General features: G+C 47.0%; 1 protein-coding gene across 3 annotated transcripts; it reads left to right on the top strand.

Moving 5' to 3' along the window:
* The first annotated feature begins 9,876 nt into the window (after positions 1-9,876).
* Haus4 (HAUS augmin-like complex, subunit 4) lies at positions 9,877-22,175 on the top strand. 3 transcript variants are annotated; one of them, XM_006251955.4, is made up of 10 exons: positions 9,877-10,867; positions 12,338-12,411; positions 14,989-15,131; positions 15,227-15,358; positions 16,020-16,154; positions 19,376-19,472; positions 20,845-20,990; positions 21,094-21,224; positions 21,515-21,583; positions 21,725-22,175. In XM_006251955.4, exons 2-10 carry the CDS (start codon positions 12,357-12,359, stop codon positions 21,906-21,908), a joined length of 1,092 nt encoding a protein of 363 aa, XP_006252017.1. In that variant the 5' UTR covers positions 9,877-10,867; positions 12,338-12,356; the 3' UTR covers positions 21,909-22,175. The 3 variants fall into 3 exon arrangements, with proteins under 3 accessions (XP_006252017.1, XP_006252018.1, NP_001014017.1); XM_006251956.5 differs by having other exon boundaries at positions 9,877-11,247; NM_001013995.1 differs by having other exon boundaries at positions 10,789-10,938.
* Positions 22,176-22,405: the final 230 nt, after the last annotated feature.

Raw genomic sequence — 22,405 nt, 5'->3', positions numbered from 1 at the left:
ATTTTAGACAGTCCCATCTCCTTCCTTCTTGAATGAAGACACAAGTGACCTGGGGACATAGTGCAGTGGGTGGGGGCACCTGCTCTACCAGTGGGCATCTGAGCTCCAATCCCAGCCTCCAGGTAAATGCCAGGCATGGCTGTGTGCACTATAACCCGAGCATGGTGGAGACAGAATGTTGCATCCTTGAAGATAGCTGGCCGGTAAACCTATGCCAAACAGCAAGTTTCTGCTTCAGTGAGAGATCCTGCCTGCAGGCAGTAAGACAGAGAGTAATAGAAGAAGACACCCTGTGTCCTGTTGCACGTGAAACACACTCATGCATACATACCACACACACACACACATACACACACACACATACACACACATACACACACAAAGCACATACATACACACATCACATACAAACACACACACCACATACATACACACATCACATACAAACACACACACACACCACATACATACACACATCACATACAAACACACACACATACACACACAAAGCACATACATACACATGTCACATACAAACACCATACATACACACACCACATACATACACACAACACATACAAACACACATCACATACAAACACCATACATACGGGGCTGGGGATTTAGCTCAGTGGTAGAGCGCTTACCTAGGAAGCGCAAGGCCCTGGGTTCGGTCCCCAGCTCTGAAAAAAAAAAAAAACCCCAAACACCATACATACATACATACACACACCACATACATACACACATCACATACAAACACCATACACACACACATACACACATACCACATACATACACACATCACATACAAACACCATACACACACACCACATACATACACACATCACACATAAACACCATACATACATATATATACACACATCACATACAAACACCATACATACATACATACATACACACACACCACATACATACACACATCACATACAAACACCATACACACACACATACACACATACCACATACATACACACATCACATACAAACATCATACACACACACCACATACATACACACATCACACATAAACACCATACATACATATATATACATACATACACCACATACATACACACATCACATACAAACACCATACATACATATATACACATCACATATAAACACCACACATATATATACATATCACACAAACAATATCCAACACACATAGGCACACACACCACATATGCACGCATCACATACAGACACCATACATACATGCATGTATATACACATATCAGGTACATATGTATGTACACATATCACACACATAATATACACCACATACACACATATCATATACACCAGAAACAAAAGAACATCTTTTGGTGAGGCAGCCCCTGCAGGGTCACAAGGCTGCACGGTCCTGGAGGTGAATGCAGTGTCTTTCACCTCTTTCCATCGCCCTTCCTGCAGTGACGTCATAGGTAAACAACACAGGTTTACTTGTCATTGTGAGAAAAGCACTTTGTTAGGGACATGGACAACAAATTAAAACTCTGCTTTGGCCTGTGTTTGCTGTGCTGTTAGCACCCTGGAAAGCACCTTGGAACAGAAGAGAGGAAGGGCATTGCGAAGGCTCCTGCCCTTGAGGAGGCACGGCCTACGGGGCAGATGCACAGGGAATGACTTGAGAGTAGAAGCGTTCATCAAGGAGAGTGTGAAGTAATTGACTGTTATGAATAAAAGACCTAATATCGCGGGGTACAGAGTGCTGATGAGGGAGGCTACGCCGCTTGACTGCCGATACGTGCAGCCCACAGCATAAACTCTGTGGCCAAGTGTGCAGTTTGCACGGAGGGAGTCTTATCGTTATCACTCATGCTGGGAATTGAACCCAAGGCCTTGCACACGATAGTCCAAACTCTACTGCTGGGTTACACAGCCAGACTATCTGTGCCTGGGGCACAGTGATTCAGGAAAACCCAAATGCCAATGCATCCTCTCTCTCTCTCTCTCTCTCTCTCTCTCTCTCTCTCTCTCTCTCTCTCTCTCTCTCTCTCCTCTCCCTGTGTGTGTGTGTGTGTGTTGTGTGGATGCATCTGCTTCTCTGGATCAGGTCACAGTGACCCTGGAAGAACTAAGAGGATTAATCCAGGTGACATGATATTCTAAACAATGCTCTTGAGGAAGGCAATGGGCAAGTTTCAGAGGTGACTGGGTGTGGCGGTGTGCACCCCTTTGGGACACTAGAGGAGTCAAGGCAGCAGGATCAGGAATTTAAGGTTGTTTTTGGCTACACAGTGAGTTCAAAGCCAGACTGAGCTACCTAAGACCCACGGCTCTAAAAAGTTCCCCCAAAGCAAACAAAAAAGCAAAAATCATTAATAATAAACATATACCAAAGTTGTAAATACAGAATATAATATTTGCTTTCTTAAAGTCTGCATATTATTCAGGGGTTCGTGGTGCAAGCTTTTAAACCCAGTCCTCAGGAGACAGAGGCAGGGGGATCTCTGAGTTTGAAGCCAGCCTGGTCTACAGAGTGAGTTCCAGGCAACATTACACAGAGAAGCCCAAATCTCGAAAAACAACAAACAACAACAACAACAACAACAACAACAACAACAACAACAAAAAATCTGTATATTTATGAAATAAAAATACTGGGAAGGGTCAGGTTGGCACACACTTTTAATCCCATCACTCGGGGAGGCAGAGGCAACTGGATCTCTGTGAGTTCGAGGCCAGCCTGGTCTACATATCCAGTTTCAGAACAGCCAAGGCTACACGGAGAAACCCTGTCTCAAAAAATAAACAAACAAATAAAAAACAAAACAGAAAAAATAGGCACTAGGGGACGTGCTGGCCCGTACTGCATCCCCAGCACTTGAGAGTCTGTGTCTTGTAAACTGAGAGCAGTGTGAGTTACATAGTGAGATTCTGAGGAATCCCAAGGGGTCCACAGCTGCTGTCAGCAGCAGGTAGAGACGACAGCTTTTCTTCACTTTTTTTGTTGTTGTTTGAGACAGGGTAGCCCTTTAGACCAGGCTGGCTTTGAACTCACAGAGATGTGCCTGCCTCTACCTCCCGAGTGCAGGGGATTAGACATGTGCCACCCCTGCTTAGCTTTACTTTCTATATTCTATTTATGTGCCCTGACTGCCAAGTCCAGTCGGCTTATAACCTGAGTTTTTGCTGCTTCATGTGCCCTCTTTTTAGTTTGTCATTTGTCATACATAGTTCCCATAGATTAAAGTCTGCCTTTCACATAGTACAGACCTGTCTGGTCCCTGTAGACTTTAGGTCAGTAGCTCCTGATTTGGATGATCTTAATGAGCTTCCTAGGGATAAAACCTTCCATTATTAACTGCTTTAATTGTTTTGTGTGTTTTTTTCTGAGACAGGATCTCACTGAGACAGATCTGGCTGGCCTGGAACTAGCTGTGTAAACCAGGCTGGGCTCAAACCTCAGAGACCTGCTTGCCTCTGCCCCGAGTACTGGGATTAAAAGCACGAGTGCTCAGCTTGTTACTAATCACTCGAAGGAACCGATAAGTTCGTTTTGCAATGCTGATCACACCCCAAAAATTTACTCCAGAATCATCTGTGCTTGAGTCTTTTTAATAGGGGGGAGTCAGTCACGGGGAGGGGGGGGCTTAAATGTGGTAGCCTCCTTAGCTACCGTGGGCATGTACTGTAAATCAGCTGATCCAAATTTCTCACTGGTAAATAGAATATGGAAAGTACCCTACAATTGCTGGCTTTCCCTTGCTTTTACTTTTCCTGCCATAGGCTTTAGTGTCAGGAGGTGTTTCCAGATCACCATGTAAATTCTTCTCAGGCATGAAACTCCCAATGCCCTTGGGGTGACCCACTTTTCCCAGTATTAATGTATGAATTTTTAAACCTCTTTCATCAGCAACTTGGCTTGTTTTCTATCTAAATAGATGCCATCTAACTGCCTGCCTGCCTGTCTGTCGTCTATCTCTCCATAATCTATCTATCTAATGTATATGGGTATTTTATCTGCAGGTGATTCTGTACACTTAATGTATGCAGTAACTGCAATGGAAGCCAGAAGAGGGTGTTGGATCTCCTGGCTCGCCCTTGAGTGACAGATGTCACCATGTGGGTGTTGGGAAGGATCTGGAGTCCTCTGGAAGAGCAGTCAGTGCTCTTACCAGCTTCTCGACATCTCTCTAGGCCCCAGGGAAATAACTTTTCATCAGCGCGGCACAACGTTTTCAACCCAGCCACAGGAGTACACACAGTTACAGCAGGAACTGGGTGCTTTCAGCTCCATGCCCGGCTTTTCAAAAGGCTCCTAGCTCTCCTCTCCCGAATAATTTCCCTTCCTGGCCTCATAGTACTTTGGCAGAAATTGTTCCAATCTGTCCTATTTTGGAGCCAAATTTCTTTACTTTTCTTTGAGCTCTGAAATTTCTATCAGAGTCCGTTTATACTCCAGTTCTTTCGGTAGTGTCTCCGTAAAGCCCTGGTGTGCTGCAATCTGTGTAACCAGTTTCCGTGAATGCTCAGCCGGCCTGAGAGGCTCTAAGGACCATGGCTGACAATCCCCTCAGAAGTGCTAAGTTCTTACAAAAATGGTACATTATAAACATTTGTCTTGAAATTTCCATTCGGTGTCATAGGTTGATTACATATTTTCTTTTATCTTCTTGTTTTCTTCTCAAATCATGTACTTACAAACGGCCGTGACATTTTCCAGCTTAATCATGAATCTTTGTCCCTCTGAATACCCTCATTTCCAGTGAATGCCTTGAAACCAATCCCAAAGTGGACCGCAAGGGTGTTTTCATCTCGGAAACTTGTTCCTCCATCCGTCCCGAATTCAGATACTCTCAGAGTGGTACGGCCCGTGCTTTGAACTGTTTCTGAACAATTGATTTAATAAGCCGTCACATCCTGAAGGATACTTGTTCTTATCATTAATTGTTGTAATCCGTTTGGTCGGTGATTTGGTTCACTGGGAGCCACTAAGTCTGGCCGGTCTTCCCGGCTGCTGTAGAGAATCTGGGGTTTTTGTTTGTTTGTTTGTTTGTCCTTTGTTTTTTGTTTTTGTCTTCTTGAGACAGAGTTTCACCAGTCCACCTTGGCCTGGAATTCTCAGCAATCTTGGGCTTCATCCTCCTGAGTTCCGGGACGGCAGGTGAGAACCGCCATGCTGTCCCGGCTTTGCAGCCAGTCATTTAAAGCTATACCTTCAGTGTCAGAGCACAGGCACCCTTGAGTATCATTAATAAATTAATAAAACACTGAAAACCAGTGGTGCACACAGAAAAGGGCTTTGTTGCCTTTGGGGGGGTGCGCAGTGCCCTCTAGAGTAAGGAGGTTCTACACTCTTGCGGTTGGGGGGCGGGGAGATACTGAGTACTGGCTGGGCAGTGGTGGCATAGGCCTTTAATCTCAGCAAAGGCATCTCTGCGTTCCAGGCCAGCCTGGTTTACACTGTGAGTCCCAGAAGAGCCGTGGCTACACAGAGAAATGCTCTTGAAAAAAAGAACAAAATAAAAATAAACCAATCACCCAAACAAACTAAACACTGGCTGGGCCTCTCTTTTTCCTGACTAGAGTGTGGGAGGCAGAGTGGCTGCAGGAATCCTGTAAATTTCCACTCTTCTCCTCAATGTTAAACAATGCAGCCAAGGAGTATCGAAGTCTGAGAGGTTAAGGAGTCCTTTCTCAGGTTCCCATTTACACGCATCATGCAGTTAACATGGTGCATGGAGCTTTTTAGAGCAATGTCTTGAAAAGATGAACTGAGAAGAGGTGCTCTGCCTTCTCTGTCCCGCACTCCCCCACTGCCTAGCAAAGAGAAGACCGGCCTATAAAGGCCCAACACTGCATGGACCACTAACACAGGTAGTGGATCACTGCTGAGGCAGTGTTCACAATCTTTTCATTCAGTCAACCAGGAATCGGCCACCACATCCAGCCTATGGAGGTGGGGAACCTGGGAGAGAGGAGGAAGCACTTCCTTGAATATAAACCCAAACAAACTAAGGCTTTCAGAGATTTCCTGTTACCCTTTGAGGGACAAAAAAGTTGTGAGCAGGCTGGCTCTGTTGGTGCATATACCCTTGATCTCAGTAACCTGGGCTATACAGCTAGACAGGGGTGGGGGTGGGGGTGGGGGTGGGGGTTGAGGGGAGTGGGGGTGGATGGGGGATTGGGAATAGGAGTAGGTGGGGTTGGGGATATAGCTCAGTGGTAGCGCGCTTGCCTAGCAAGCGCAAGGCCCTGGGTTCGGTCCCCAGCTCCGAAAAGAAGAAAGAAAAAGGGAATAGGAGTAGGGGGCTGAGGGTGGGGATTGGAGTAGAGAGGGAGATGTGAACTCAAGTAAGTTACATTACTGAAACTAGTAATGATCTGTATGAGTCCCAAGACAGCTATGGTGAGTAAAAGATCAGATCCCCAAGAAGAGCACATCTTAATTTTATTACACTTAACGTATGATTCTAGAAAATTTTACTTTGTAGAGTTCTGTAGCCTCAGCTCACAGAGATCTGCCTGCCTCTGCCTCCCAAGGGTTGGGGTTAAAAGTGTGCACCACCAGATCCAGCAGATAAGATTTTCAATTTACGTGCATAGACACATAAATTATGTGGATCCGTGTGTGTGTGTGTGTGTGTGTGTGTGTGTGTGTGTGTGTGTGTATACACTCATGTGGATGCTTACAGAGGACAGAAGAAGGGATTGGATCTCCTGGAACTGGAGTTTCAAATATGCCGAAATGGATGCTAAGAATCGAGCTTAGGTCAGTGGTTAAGAGCACTGACTGCTCTTCCAGAGGTCCTGAGTTCAAATCCCAGCAACCACATGGTGGCTCACAACCATCTGTAGTGAGATCTGATGCCCTCTTCTGGTCTGAAGACAGCTACAATGTACTTACAAATAAATAAATCTTTAAAAAAAAAATTAAAAAAAAAAAAAGAATCGAGCTTAGGGGACTGGAGAAATGGCTCAGCAGTTGAGCCCTGGTTGCTCTTCCAGAGGACCTGAGTTCAATTCCCAGCACCCATGTGATATAGCAGTTCACAGCTGTCTGTAGCTCTTGTTTCAGGGAATCTGACATCCTCACACAGACATGCATGCAGTCAAATCACCAATGTACATTAAATAAATAAATAAATAACCAAACTTAGGTTCTCTGAAAGAGCAACAAGTGTTGTTAACCGCTGAGCCATCTCCCTGGCACTGTTTATCAGCAGGGTCTCTCTATGCATCCCTGGCTGTCCTGGAACTCATTACGTAAGCTTGAACTCATGGAAAGTCTCCAGGGCTAGGAATAAAGGTATGTTCCTCTATGTTCACTATTTTTATTATATTTTTATTTTTAAATTTGATTACTTACTTGGAAGGTGAATGCAGGAGAATCAGGAGTTCAAAGGTAGCTTAAGTTTGAGGCCTAAAATACTTGAGGCCTGTCTCAAAAAATTAAAAACAACCACAAATGTGTGTTCGTGTGCCTGTGTACATGTGTGTGCATGTGTGTATGTATGTGTGTCTCTGTGTGTATATGTGTGTATATGTATGTGTGTGTCTGTATGTGTATGTGTGTATGTATGTATGTGTCTGTGTGTGTATCTGTGTGTGTGTGTGTGTGTGTGTGTGTGTGTGTGTGTATGTGTGTATACTTGAGACTGAGCTCAGGATGCTATACTTTCATAGTAAGCACTCTATCACTTGGCAGTACCCCAATCTCTTTTTTGTTTAATTTTGAGACATGATCATTCTGAGTTGCCCAGGCTGTCCTCAAGATTGGAATCCTTCCCACTTCTGAATGCTGGGAGTGGTGATGTGGGCTGCAACGTTGGACAATGAGTAATTTCGAAGGGTGCTCACTAGCTGATTTGCGGTAATGAACAGCTACAGCAAAACTCTTTAGTTTATACTAAAATACCTCAATAGGACTGTTTTCTTTAAAAAAATAATCTGGGAGAAAGGAGGTTGGTGGTGGAGCTCTGGCTCAGAACATTGTGTGGTCTGATTTGAGTGCTCTTTTTGAAACCCTTTGTTGGGTTTTCTTGTTTTTGTTAAAACAGAGTCTCTCTACATAGCCTTGGCTGTCCTGGAACTCACTATGTACACTACTCTGGTCTTAAACTCACAGAGGTTGGCTTGCCTCTGCCTGAGGAGTGCTGGGATTAAAGCCGTGCATCTCTGCTGCATTTCTGGTTGCTAGGATGCTCTGTACTCTGTACTAGAAACTGTTAACCCTCTAGTCTCAAAGAGCTCAGGTATGAATTCTCCTCTTCCCCTCCACTTTTGGGGTCAGTATCCTGACACCTCCAGTGCAGCCAGACCTGTCTCTGCTTCAATTTGCTGGACTCTCTCATACAGAGTGTCTTAACTTTTCCTCTCTTTTCAGGCATAGTGAAAATAAGATTAATTTGAGTCTTTCCTATTTATTTCTGCAGAGAAATGTCACGTCTGTCCCTTCTTTAAGTTTCTCTGATATTTATAATCTAAACTGCCCTTTCGACACCTATTTACTGCCTGGGGTTCTTTTCTTTTCATGTGTGTCTTCTCAATAGACTGTGAATTTCCTCAGGGTAGGAATTAGGTCACATTTATCTCCCTGTTTCCCCAGGCACTTAATAAAACACCTCACTTTCATAGTCTTCCCAAAGCACTTTCTTAGCCCTTACCTCATTTGATCATTACACCAATGTTAAGAGATTGGAGGAACAAGAAATATGTATTCCACCACCACCACCCCCTTCTGACAGGAAGGAGGGCCGTAGTCCAAGGTCTCACGGCTTGAAAGGGACAAAGGGAAGAGGTAATTGCACAGGGAGCTCTGTCCAATGAGAGGTTTCCACCGCTTTCTTCCCGATCTTCCTCTGGGAGGCAGCCTCCTGTCCTTTCCAGACGCTAAGACAGAGCTTTGGAGTTCAGTATTTAAGACCTCGAAGACTCAGGAGATGGAATTTCAGTAAACCTCCGATCAGCTGAAACATCACCAAAGCACGCCCGCTATTTTGTTCTGAGCACTGTGCGTGGGTAGGCCTGGCATTCAATGAGGCTGCAGAACTAAGGATGCATAAGTGATTTTTAAAAGCTTTGGGAAATGACTGCGCTCTAGCATTAAACACGACACATGGCAGCTGATGCTGACCAAGGGCATAAAAGCTTTCTGCCCCAGATCATCCCTCTGTGTACACGAGTGGAAGTCTCTCTCTCTCTCTCTCTCTCTCTCTCTCTCTCTCTCTCTCTCTCTCTCTCTCTGTCTCTCTCTCTCTCTAAGATGGACCCTCTATGTAAATCAGGCTGCCCTCAAACTAAAAAATCTGCTTACCTCCCAAACCTGGGGTTAAAGGCACGAGACACTACGACTGGCCCTAGATTGTTCTAAAGTGGGTGTTTCTCAACCTTCCAAACACTGCAACCCTTATATATAAATTCTCATGTTGTGGTGACCCCCCCCCACCATAAATTATTTCCATTGCTACTTCATAACTGGAATTCTGCCATTATGAATTGTAAATATGTGTTCTCCAATGGTCTTAGGTGACCCCTGTGAAAGGGTCATTTAACCAACCAAAGGGGTCTTGACCACAGGTTGAGAACTGCTGTTCAAAGGAAAAGCTAGACAGCCCCATTTCCTAGCACACTTTTGCCCCATCCTATCAGTTTGTTCTCTGATGCAAGACATCTAATCACTGGGCTAGGGAAATGGCTCAACCATCGATCGCTCTTCAAGAAAACCTGGGTTGGATCTTCAGCACCTAGATGGGTGGTAACTGGAACCAGTTCCAGAGGATCCCACAGCACCAAGCATACAAGTGGTACACAGACATACGTGCCGGCCGAACACCCACACATGTAAACAACAGTGAAATAAATAAAAATGTAAAAAGAGCTCTAACAACCTTGGAGCAGTTTCTTATAAGACTTTTTATTTTTTTCAGATGGGCAACTTCAGCATAGTGTCCAAGCCTAGCTTTGAACTCTAGACCTTCCTAACTCAACTTCCAGAGTAGGTGGAATGAAGGATGAATAGTACAGGTTCAGGTAAACATATTATTTTTTTAAAATAAGTCACCTCTTGATTGAGTACCCTTAGTTCTACAAAACCAGTGTAGGGGGTAAGGAAGGATGAGAAATAAGGGGGAGGGCAGGGCAGTTAACATGGCTCAATGGGTAAAGGGCTTGCTATCAAGCCTATGATACGGGTTTCACTCTCAGAACCTGTAGCTTGGAAAAAACTGATTCCCGCAATGTCTTCTGACCTCCACAGCACACGTAGGACACACAGTAAGTAAAAACGTGATTTAAAAAATAATAAAGGGAGAGCGGAGGAGCCCAGGTTAAGAAATTCAAGAGGTGAGGCTGGAGCGATGGCCAGAGGCTCTGCGTTCAAGTCCCTGAACCCAAAATCTGGCAGCTCACAAGCACCTGTAACATCAGCTCAAAGGGCTCTGGCTCCCTCTTCTGGCCTCCGTGGACACTGCCCACACATGGCGCATGCATTCGTCCAACATCTCTACATAAAAACAAATCAGTTGGGATGCAGTGGGCAGAGACAGGAAGATCTCGAAACCAACAACGCCTTGGCAAAGGTGCCATCTGCTCGATTTTCGAGCACCACAGTGGCAAGCCTAAGCTTCCGGGCTGGGCCGTCACCTCCATATACCTTTCCGTGCCTTAAATCTTATCCTCCATTAAATGGGTAAAGTTCCGACTTCCAGGCTCCGAGCGGCCTCCGAGGCAGTTGCGCGGAGCGCGCGCACCCAGGGCGGGGCTACGCCAGGCGGGAACGAAGGCCCCGCCCCGTCCCGCGCCCGGCTGATTTAAGACCGGTTGTGTCTACGCTGGCGGGAGCGCCCATCCCGGGCAGGCCTGGGCCTCAGGGCTCTGGCAGCGAGGTGTGCAGGTTAGCGCTCGATGACCCGGAGCTCGCGGCCACGCCGCGCTCGCCCTTAGGACTTCTTGGCGGCTCAGACGGTAGGACGGCGCCGGAGAGCGCGTTCTGCATCTTGATCATCTCCGGCCTTGGAAGGGTCACCTCTTGTGAAAACAGTCGGCACGATCAATCTGCGTCCAGTGCAGCGTGCAGGGACGGCTGGAGGGCTCAAGCACGCCTGCGTCAGAGCTCGGCGCTCCTGCGCGTGTGGCCCCCGCTGCCTGCGCAGGGTGGGGGTGCAGCCAGAGGTCACGTCCTGTGGTCGCAGAAGGCGGGCGGCTCTGCTGAGGACCCCAGGGCGGTTGAAACCCTCGTGGCTGGGTGCCTAACTGGCCCGCAAAACTTTATTTGTAGGTGTAGTTCAACAACATTCTGAATTGGTAAAACCGAACTTATTGGTAAAACTTAACTAAATAGCTTTTGTTGACAAGTGGATTGTTATTAATTTTTGATGTTTCGTGCAAGGCAGGAATCGTTATCGCGGCTTTGCAGGTGGAACAGTGTTGGCACCAGAAAAGCGAGCGTTTCACTTAAAACTCACACAGAAAACATTGGGGTGGCAGAGCCACAAATTAATGCCTTAGCATTGCGCCTCCTCAGCTGATTCCCCTACACCACGTTACAAAACAAACGGCTAGTTGCTTTCATGTGACTCATAAAAGGAGCGAATAAACCAATGTTCTGTGGACGTGAAGCGTTAAGTCCTAATAAGCTTCAGGCTGCTTCTTTCGGGCTCATCGCTCTCTGTTGATTCTTTTCAAGGTGCACCAGGTTCTGGCAAAACACCCATAGCTATGTCCCCATAACTTCAGCTCTGTGGGGCATTGTAGGGCCTTCTCTAGGAACATTGTTACTGGAAAGGCTGTTGTAGTTCAAGTGTCTGTCACTCTTACCCCCAGACAGACAGCTCTTCCCTGAGATGACACTGTCAGAGAAGCACCAGAAAACCAGTGTGATATGCCATAGCTGAGCTGTCACTGGGCAGAGGCACACTGGGATTCCCCACCAGCACCTACACCCCTCAGTTTACTGGGAACATGAGAGCAGCAGTTTGTAGCTCGTAGCACAATGGTAGTGGAAGGAAGACACCTTCCATTTGACCTTAGTGGACTTGGGTGGGTAGGGTGAAGTAGAGCCATTTTTTGGACTGCTTGGGAGACCTTTTGTTCTTGGAATGTAAGGTATTCTGGTATTTATTTGTAAGTTTATCCATAAAATGCTGAAGAATTTGGGGATCCTGATGTTTGATATAGCCCTGCTCTATAAGACACATCTTTGAGCCAGAGGTGGCGCGGGAGGAAGAGGGTCAAGGTTCAAAGTTTGCCTCAGGGGCACAGAGTTGGAGCCCAGGCTGGGCTTGTGAGACCGCCTAAGGTAGCTTTAGCTGGAACAGCCAGGGGGTTGTTCAACTTGCATTTCCTTCCATTTGTTTCCATACAGATAATACCAAAAGACCCAGATGGCGTCCGGAGATTTCTGCTCGCCTGGAGAAGGGGTGGAAATACTGCAGCAAGGTAAGGGTCGTGTCCAAGGTGGGGTCTCACCGCTGGGAAGAGACACCATGGCCACGGTAACTCTTATGAAGGAAAACATTTAACCGAGGCTGGCTTAACAGTTTCTGAGGTTCAGTCCATTATCATTATGGTGGGAAGCATGGCAGCCTGCAGGCAGACATGGTGCTGGAGTTGCTGAGAGTTCCACGTCTTCATCTGCAAGCAGCAGAAGGAGGCTGTGTCTCACACTGAGCATAGCTTGGAAAAAAAAAAAAAAATATATATATATATATATATATATATATATATATATATAAAACCTCACAGTCTGTCTCCACAGTGACACTTCCTCCAACAAGGCCACACTTCCTAATAGTGCCACTCCCTATGGTCAAGCATCCACACACATAAATCTATGGGGACCAAATCTATTCAGCCCACCACAGGTAGATAGATATCTGCAAAGGGCCTGATGACTTTTCCAGAGGTCTTGTCCAGATCCTTGTCTCCTGAGATGAAAAAGGTTCACAAAGCCCACAAGAACGGTTTCACTCACAACCCTCCCCCTCCCATTTCTGAGGAGAGTAGAATCTAGGAGGTTCTGGGGCACTTTAATAAGAAGCAGGTTGGGGGTTGGGGATTTAGCTCAGTGGTAGAGCACTTGCCTAGGAAGCGCAAGGCCCTGGGTTCGATCCCCAGCTCCAAAAAAAAAAAAAAAAAAAAATAAGAAAGCAGGTTGGACAATAGATGTTGCATGCCATGGTGCACTGGCAATCTATTGCCAAGGTAAGTGCGGCTGGCCTGTCCCTTAAAGGCTTCTTTCCTACTTGTCTTTTCATGTTGCTCTGGTAGCCCAGGCTGGCCTTGAACTTCTGATTCTTCTGCCTCCACCTCACAGTTTTGGAGATTATAAATGTGCCTTACCACACCCAGTTTTGTGCCTGCAAATGAAAGTAAAAGATTTATTTCTTATTCTCTAAAATGACTATGGATATAATAATCCCAAGAATAAATGTGTGTGTGGTAGATAACAGTAGAAGCTGTCAGCAGAGCCCCTGGGAGAGAGATGAGGTAACCACAGGACACCGACCTCTCCATGTTCTCTTGTACCTGTGCTGCGCACAAGGGTTACTCGGCTCTGCTTACACGGAGGGAATTCTAAGTGGCTGGGTAATCTCTCCCTTCTCATTCCTCAGCCTTGCTGGTGTGAATGAGTGAGGCCTTATCCACAGTTGGAACTCGCATGTCTGTTTCTCCCTCAAGAACTCTGACGATATTGGCCACGCTTGGTGTCACATGCCTGTAATCCCAGCACTGAGGTGGCTGAGGCAGGAGGATTACAAATTCAAAGCCACCCTGGGGCTACATAGAAAAACTTAAAAAGCAAAGTTTCTAGTAAACGCATGCATGGATGGAGTATTTTGGCTACCATGGTGACCCATACTAAAAGATCTCTCTCTTTTATTTTTTTCTCTTGGAGCTGGGGAGAGAACCAAGTCCACAGCAAGCACGTGCTCTGCCACTGACCCCCACCCCCCACCCTTACATTTCTATTTACCAAGACCTTGACTTTGCCACTAGAGCTGCAGCTCTCAGTACTGCCCTTGCCTGGCGTGTTCAAGTCCCTGGCAATACGCAGCATCCTTAGTTCCTCCCTTCCTCCCTTTGGTTAGCATCCTTCTGTACAAAGTAAATGCTTTCTAATCTGAGTGTTGTTTCTGGTTTATTTGCGATTTATGTTTTGAGGCAGGGTCTTGCCATGTAACGCAGGCTCCTGTGGAGGTCATGTAGCCCAAGCGGGCCTCGAACTCCCAACTCTAATGCCGAGATGCCAAGTGTGTGCTACCACAGCCAAATATTTGTTTTATCTGTTTGTTCCTGTGAGCTCTGGAGTGTAGGGTTCAGAAGACACCTGGGGTTGGGGATTTAGCTCAGTGGTAGGGCGCTTGCCTAGCAAGCGCAAGGCCCTGGGAAGACTCCTTTCGGGAGTTGGTGATTGCATTCTGTCCTGTGGTTTCTGACCAACTGGGCGCAGCTGCACATGTCCTTTACCCGCCGGACTGTCTAAACAGCCAGCAACTATTTATTTATTTATTTATTTTTCTTTTCTTTTTTTTCGGAGCTGGGGACCGAACCCAGGGCCTTGTGCTTGCTAGGCAAGCGCTCTACCACTGAGCTAAATCCCCAACCCCAGCAACTATTTATTTTTGGCAACATCTCACTATGCTGTCAGGCTGATGTCAGATTCTTGTGCTTAAAGGACCCTCCCACCTTGGTCTCCTGGTAGCAGGGACTACTAGGTGTGTGTGTCGTTGCTCCTAGCTCTCCTCGTTTTCCATTTAAGTTGCATTATATTTAGAGAATTTTCCTACTGAAATCACAGGGTTTGATTTTGTTTTCCGTTTTTAGAAATAAGCAATGTTATGCCCAGTTATCTAAAGCAAGGCGTCCATGTATTTGCTTGCTTTGTGTGTCTTTTTTTTTTTTTTTTTTTTTTTTTTTTCAGAGCTGGGGACAGAACCCAGGGCCTTGCGCTTCCTAGGCAAGCGCTCTACCACTGAGCTAAATCCCCAACCCCTTTGTGTGTCATTTTTTAAGTGTGTGACAAGCAGTTTCCTCCGTGTGCCCTGACGGAGGAGGACCTCATACAGAATCCGTATTTCAGCAAGTTGTTGCTCAGTCTTTCCCAGCACGTGGACGAGAGTGGCTTAAGCCTCCCGCTGGCCAAGGAGCAGGCTCAGGTAAAGCCCCCGGGAGGAGGGACGACAGCAGGAAGAGGAGGGTAAAGTCCTTGAGAGACACACCGTCTCAGACAGGGGTTCTGTTTTGTTTTGAGGCGTGGAGTGAAGTTCGACTTCGTAAGACAGCATGGCTGAGGTACGAGATCTTACAGAGAGTTATCCAAGAGCTGCTGGTGGACTACTATGTGAAGGCCCAAGATACAAACCTAACCTCCGAAGACAAAAAGGTGAGGCCGGAGAAATGAGGTAGGTGTTAGGTCCAGGGATGAGGACAACCAGGCTAGCCAGTTGTGGCAGCATATGAGGCTGTGGAAAGAGCTAAAATGTAGGAATTTGGGGCTAACCTGGGCAACACAGGGAGCCCCTGTAGGAAGAGGGAAAAGGAGAGAGAGAAGGAGGAAAGAAAGGAAGAATGGACAGGGGTACAGGGAGGTGGAAGGAACCCCAGTAATTCAGTTCTCTGAGGTGGTCACTTGCTTGAGGACCCTGAAATGTGTGAGGAGATGGCCAGGATGGAGACATGGCTGTGAAGTTCTTTTTTGTTCTTTTGAGATGGTGTAGCCCTTACTGGGTAGCCCTGGCTGGCCTGGAACTGGCTTTGTAGACCAGGCTATCCTCAACCGCACAGAGATCTGCCTGCCTCTGCCTCCAGGTTACTAGGATGAAAGGCCAAGTCAAAAGTTGTTTGTTTGTTCGTTTTTATTACAAGACAGGGTTTCTCTGTGTGGCTGCCTTGGAACTCCCTCTGTTGACCAGGCTAACCGGGAACTCACAGAGATCCTCCTGCCTCTGAATCCTGAGTGCTAAGATTAAAGGTATGGGACACCACTTCCCGGTTAAGTCAGAAGTCTTAAGTCTTATTTTTTCTTGCTTTCTTTTCATTTTCAGTTTCATGAGACCCTTGAACAGCGACTGCTTGTAACTGAGCTGACACAACTTTCCGGTCCTGGGCGGGAGAAGGAGATGCCCCCACTGCTAGGGCTGGAGAAGGCCGATCTCCTGGAGCTCATGCCTCCCTCACAGGTTGGGAATGGACCCTGGATCAAACGTTAGGTTCTTGTGTATCAAGTGTCTGTCTGTCTGTCTCTCATCCTTTTCGGCAGGATCTCACATATTTATTTCAGGTTGGCCTTGAACTTTAGATCCACCTGCCTACACCTCCCAAGTGCTGGGATTACATGTGTGCACCACCATGCTTGATTTATGAGGTGCTAGGGGATCAAACCCAAGGCCTCTTGTATGCTAACATTTTCTCTGTTTTTTCCTTTTCTCTTTTTTTTTTTTTTTTTTTTTTTTTGGTTCTTTTTTTCGGAGCTGGGGACCGAACCCAGGGCCTTGCGCTTCCTAGGTAAGCGCTCTACCACTGAGCTAAATCCCCAGCCCCTGTTTTTTCCTTTTCAAACAAGTCATCTTCTTCCTCCTCTTCAGCTAATGTGTGTTTTGCCTAATTGTATGTCTATGCACAATGTATGTGGAGTGCACATGGAGGCCAGAGAAGGCCATCAGATCTCCTGGAACCAGAGTTCCATGTAGGTCCTGGGACTTGAACTCAGGACCTCTGGAAGAGCAGCCAGTGCTCTTAACCGCTGAGCCATCTCTCCAGCACCTAATATTTTCTTATTAAGCTTTACTGTTTTTCTAACAATGCTACAGACCATGTGGTCAGACTCAAGGAAAATATTATACAGAAGACTAGAAGGCCTGAAGTGCTACATCTAGAGTTGCATTCTGTCTTGTTTATATGATGACTGTATCTTATTAGTTAGGGTTCCATTGCTGTGAAGAGATACCGTGACCAAGGCAACTCTTATAAAGGGCAATATTTAATTGGGGCTGGCTTACAGGCTCAGAGGTTCAGTCCAGTATCATCAAGGCAGGAACATGGCAGCATCCAGGCAGGCATGGCACTGGAGGAGCTGAGAGTTCTGCATTTTGTTCTGAAGACAGCCAGAAGACTGGCATCCTCAGGCAGCTAGGAGGAGGGTCTCAAAGCCCAACTCCACAGTGACACACTTCCTCCAACAAGGCCACACCTCCTAATAGTGCCACTCCCTGGGCCAAGCATATGCAAATCTCCACAGACTGGATGAGCTGGGCACTGCATCACTACCCTCTTTGGTTTAGCTGGTGTTCCTTCTCGGAGTCCATTTCTGAGTCTGTGACAGACAATTTTGGATGATTTGCCCAGCCCTGGTAGTGTTTCTGTTGTTCCACTTCCTTGGGGTAGCCCTGTTTGCACCAGGCTAACTTGTGAAGGTGGCAGACCTCAGTTACCATGGCCACACGATGTGTGTGTCTTACTGAGACACTTCCCAATGCAGACACAGTCTCTACTTGCTCTGCCTCTCAGCCAGACACTGACTGGGTGAAGTGCAGTGTTACTGTAAACAACGCGTGCTAACGGTATTCTATTCTCTGCTCACGCTCATTTTTAAACATATGTGAATGCTTTGCCTGCATATATGTCTATGCACCGCATACCTGCGGAGGCATGACGGGGTGATGGGGTTGGATGTCCTGGAACTGGAGCTACAGTTGTAAAGTTGGAAGCAAACCTGGGTCCTCTGGAAGAACAGCCAGTGTTCTCAACCTCTGAGCCATCTCTGCAGTCTTCTCCCTTTTAAAAACTCGTTTAGGAGACAGGCCTAACTCTAACCCTGTTCTTGTGGCTGGATGAACTCTCTGTGTAGGTCAGGCTGGCCTTAAACTCAGGGAGATCCACCTGCCCCTGCCTCCTGAGTGAGAACTGGGAACAAAAGCGTGCTCTGTTACCCTTGACCTATCCCCTTGGCTTTTCTTAGACAGGTTATCACTCTGTAGACCACATTGGCCTCAGACTGGCCATGAACTCATGACCTCAAGTTCAACATCATCCTTGGCTATTTAGTGAGTTAAGGGCAGCTCGGGCTACAGGAGACTGCCTTTAAAAACCAAAAGGACTCCAATCAACAGAGGTAGTTGAAGAGTAGTGGCTAAGGCTGGAGAGACTCTCAGTCGCTATGAGTACATACACTCTTGCTTAGGAGTTAAGTCCCCAGGACCAACCTGGGGTAGAACATAACTGCTTATAATTCCAGCTCCAGGGTCCACCTACTTCTGGACTCCGTGGGCACCTACATTCACCTGTGAACATTCCCCCAAACAGACATAAACATAGAAGGAAATCTTTAACAAGAAATCCTGGGCTGGAGAGATGGCTCAGTGGTTAAGAGCACTGACTACTCTTCCAGAGGTCCTGACTTCAAATACCAGCAACCATATGGTGGCTCACAACCATCTCTATAATGAGATCTGATGCCCTCTTCTGGTATGTATTGAGACAGCTACAGTGTACTTACATATAATAAATAAATCTTTAATAAAAAAGAAATCACCAGAGCTTCCAGGGACTAAGCCACTACCTAAAGACTATACATGGACTGACCCTGGACTCTGACCCCATAGGTAGCAATGAATATCCTAGTAAGAGCACCAGTGGAAGGGGAAGCCCTGGGTCCTGCTAAGACTGAACCCCCAGTGAACAGGATTGTTGGGGGGAGGGCAGCAATGGGGGGAGGATGGGGAGGGGAACACCCATACGGAAGGGGAGGGGGAGGGATTAGGGGGATGTTTGCCCGGAAACCGGGAAAGGGAATAACATTCGAAATGTAAATAAGAAATACTCAATTAAAAAAAAAAAAAAAGAAATCCTAACACTTGGAGGCAGAGGCAGGTGGATCTCTGTAAGTTTGAGGCCAGGCTGGTCTACGTAGCGAGTACCAGGACTGTCTCAAGCTAACAAACAAACAAAACCACCACAAACCGCTTTCCCCAAAGAAACAATAATAAACATAAAGAAATAAAATGCTTCTTCCATTAGTGTGGGCAGAGGGTGACTGATAGCTTCATTGTATCAGCTTAAAGCACTCCCGGGGAAGGGGCCATAGCTCAGTGGTGGAGCCCGTACCTAGCATGCCCAGGGTCCTGATTTCAATCCCCGGTATGACAAGAATAAACAACGCCTGGTAGGGGTCCACTATGTGGATATACACAATTTGCTTAGTGTTACTAGTTTGTGTTTTTGAGACAGGGTTTCATGTGGTCTCTGGCCTTGAATTCCCCATCCTGCCTCAGTCTCCCAAATGTTAGGATGAGTTAGTCACCATTCCTGGCTCTCCTGGTGCTGTTTCTTTGGTTGTAAGGCTGTCTGTGTTCTCACACCTACTGGAAGGTCTTCCTCATGCTAACCATCTGTGTGCCTCCAGGATTTCGTGTGGATGAAGGCTCGGCTCCAGCAGGAGGTGGAGGAGCAGCTCAAGAGGAAATGCTTCTCTCTGCTGTGCTACCATGACCCCAGTTCAGGTGCGAGCCGCCCCGGCCTGCTCTGTGCCCTCCGTTCCCTGGCTGGCCAGCTTTCTCAGTTTGATGTGGGTCTGAGGCAAATCTTACTCTGTGTTTCGGGCTGTCTAGCCAGGAACTCACTCACTGTGTTACCCAGGTTGGTCTCAAACCTGTGGCAATCCTGTCCCAGCCTCCCAAGTATTGGGATTATTGGCATGACCCACCATGCCCGGTTTAGACTACTCTGAGACTTCAGAATCAGAAACGTTTGATTATTTCCTTGGTAGTGGGATTGGAACAGGCTTTGTCAGGACTCCTTTACTTGTGGAATCAATGAGCTGGGTGATCTCTCGCTTCAGGAAAAGATGAATTGCTTCCTCAGGAGGTGAGAATGGCAAAGAGAGAAGTTCAATGTATCCGGGTCCCCCTTATTGTTTTGTGGTTTAAGCATGTAGGACTGCAGGCTGTAGAGGTACTCAGTGGCTGAGAGGCCCCTGGTCTCCCAGAGGACCCTGGATTTCAGGATGCTCACAAGTGCTTATGACTCCAGTTCCCTGAGATCTGGCACCCTCTTCTGGACTCAGATGTACACATCGCTATAGACACATGCACACACATCATTTTAAAATAAAAACCAGGGGCTGGAGAGATGGCTCAGCGGTTAAGAGCATTGACTGCTCTTCCAGAGGTCCTGAGTTCAATTCCCAGCAACCACATGGTGGCTCACAACCATCTGTAATGAGATCTGGTGCTCTCTTCTGGCCTGCATTCACCTATGCAGGCAGAATGCTGTACATAAAATAAATAAATAAATCTTTAAAATAAAAACCAGGAAAAGAAAGGAATTCGAGGCTTGGGCTGGAGAATTGACTGATCAGTTAAGAGGCTCTTGCAGAAGACATTCCCAGACATTCTAGGAGGACTGGGAAGTTTTTAGTCTCTGCATGCACTCCCATGCCTGGGAGTGCCTTGTGCACTCCCTTGCACGGACCCTCCTCCCACAATTACATAACTCACAGTAAATCCAAATAAGCTGGGTGTAATGGCGCACATCTTTAATCCTAGCACCTGAGACGCAGACGCAGATGGATTTCTGACTTTGAGGCCAGCCTAGTAGTCTGCATAGCAAGTTCTTGGCCAGCCAGGGCTACACAGTGAGACCTCATCTCAAATCAATATCAAAAACAACAACAACAAAACAAAAGCTGAGGGGTTACCTAGTACTTGGGCTGCAGCAGACATAGTCCTTTGAATTCCTTGGACATCCTGGAGCACCCAGTGAGAGCCTAACTCTAAGATTCAGGCACCATTAGAGAAGCAGGGGAGAGACATGCAGTGGACATTGCAGAGCAGTGTCCATTGGGGGTTTCCCTGTCCCCTTATCTGTGCCCAGATACTGATGGAGACAAGCTGAAAGCAGCAAAGGTCTGGACGCTGACCGAGGTCCTAGTCAGGGAGAAGCAGCAGTGCATGGAGGCCAAGGGCCAGCAGAAGGAGCAGCTGGTGCTGCTGGAGAAGAAGAGGACCACGTACTCCCAGGTGTGCGGGGCGGTGGCCTAGTCTCCTCCATTTGACGCCGGGGCTCCTTCCGCTAAGCCAGAGCTTCCTCCTCTTACGGCTTGCTTGTTGTCTTGGGGTCCAGGTGCTTCTCCGCTGCCTCAGTTTACTGCAGAGGCTTCTTCAGGAGCACCGGCTGAAGACTCAGTCGGAGCTGGACCGCATCAACACCCAGTACCTGGAGATCAAGTGCAGTGCTATGATCCTCAAGATGAGGTGAGCTGTGAGCCCGGTGGATCAAAGAGACTGTCTCTCACGCCAGCCCTGTTCCTCATCACTCTCCACCACGCTCGGACCGGTGGGTCCCAGGAAGTGTCACACAGCAGTGTATGATTCAAAAACTTACAACACTGTTAAGTATTTATTTTATAGTCTTGTGAAGTAGGTGTTTTACTGTGAGGTCAGTTGCTTGGGGATTCCCAGTGACTTCTCTCTCATCCCTGTACCTTGACTGTGGTTTTTGTTTTTGTTTTTTCCATGTTGTATTTCTTCCTTCCCTCTATCAGGATGGAGGAACTGAAGATTTTGTCTGACACTTACAGTGCCGAGAAAGTGGAAGTACATCGCCTCATTAGGTAAGAACCCCAAGAGCTGGACGCCACTGTTCACGGCCTCTCCCACACTCTTCAGACTTGTCCCTGTTGGCAGGTCTCTATACCTGTCCGTTTTCTGGCGACTCACATCTTCTATTGAACTTTCTCTGCCGGGGCTCTTAGGGACCACTTGGAGGGAGCCATTCGCCTCCAAGAGCAGGACATGGAGAAATCGAGACTGGCCCTGCACACCTATGAGGTCCTGGGAGAAGACTTTGAGAACCTGGTGAAGGAGTACACCCAGCTCAAACTGGCAGCTGAGAACAAGCGCTGGGCCCTCCAGGAGTTTAGCAAGGCCTACCGCTGAGTTGAATGTAGGCAGAACCAGGAAGCATGGATTCTTCATGGCCACCTTCTCTTCCTGCTCAGTGGACCACCTCCACCACAGGGGAATATGGGGACACTTGCTTAAAACACTGCAGTCTTCACGACACCCTTCTGGTTTCTTTCTTGTTTACAGTGACTGGGTCTCTTCTGGAAATGTAGCTATCAGATTTATAAAATTCTGTGCATATCTGTTTTGCCTCAGTCCTGTGTAATAATTTCCTGAATAAAGTTGTAGTATTATGCCTTAGAGTTTTAGTCATTTTCCTTGATCAAAGATGTAAAAAGGGGGTTGGGGATTTAGCTCAGTGGTAGAGCGCTTGCCTAGGAAGCGCAAGGCCCTGGGTTCGGTCCCCAGCTCCGAAAAAAAGAACCAAAAAAAAAAAAAAAAAAAAAAAAAAGATGTAAAAAGAATATTGAAGTCTGTGTAGGTGTGTGTTTGAATAAGAATGGCCCCCATAGGCCAATATATTTGAATCC

The sequence above is a fragment of the Rattus norvegicus genome, chromosome 15 (assembly GCF_036323735.1).
Source record: "Rattus norvegicus strain BN/NHsdMcwi chromosome 15, GRCr8, whole genome shotgun sequence".
Taxonomy (NCBI): Eukaryota; Metazoa; Chordata; class Mammalia; order Rodentia; family Muridae; genus Rattus; species Rattus norvegicus.
The sequence above is the reverse complement of the archived record's forward strand: the minus strand, read 5'-3'. Positions and strand labels throughout refer to the sequence as shown.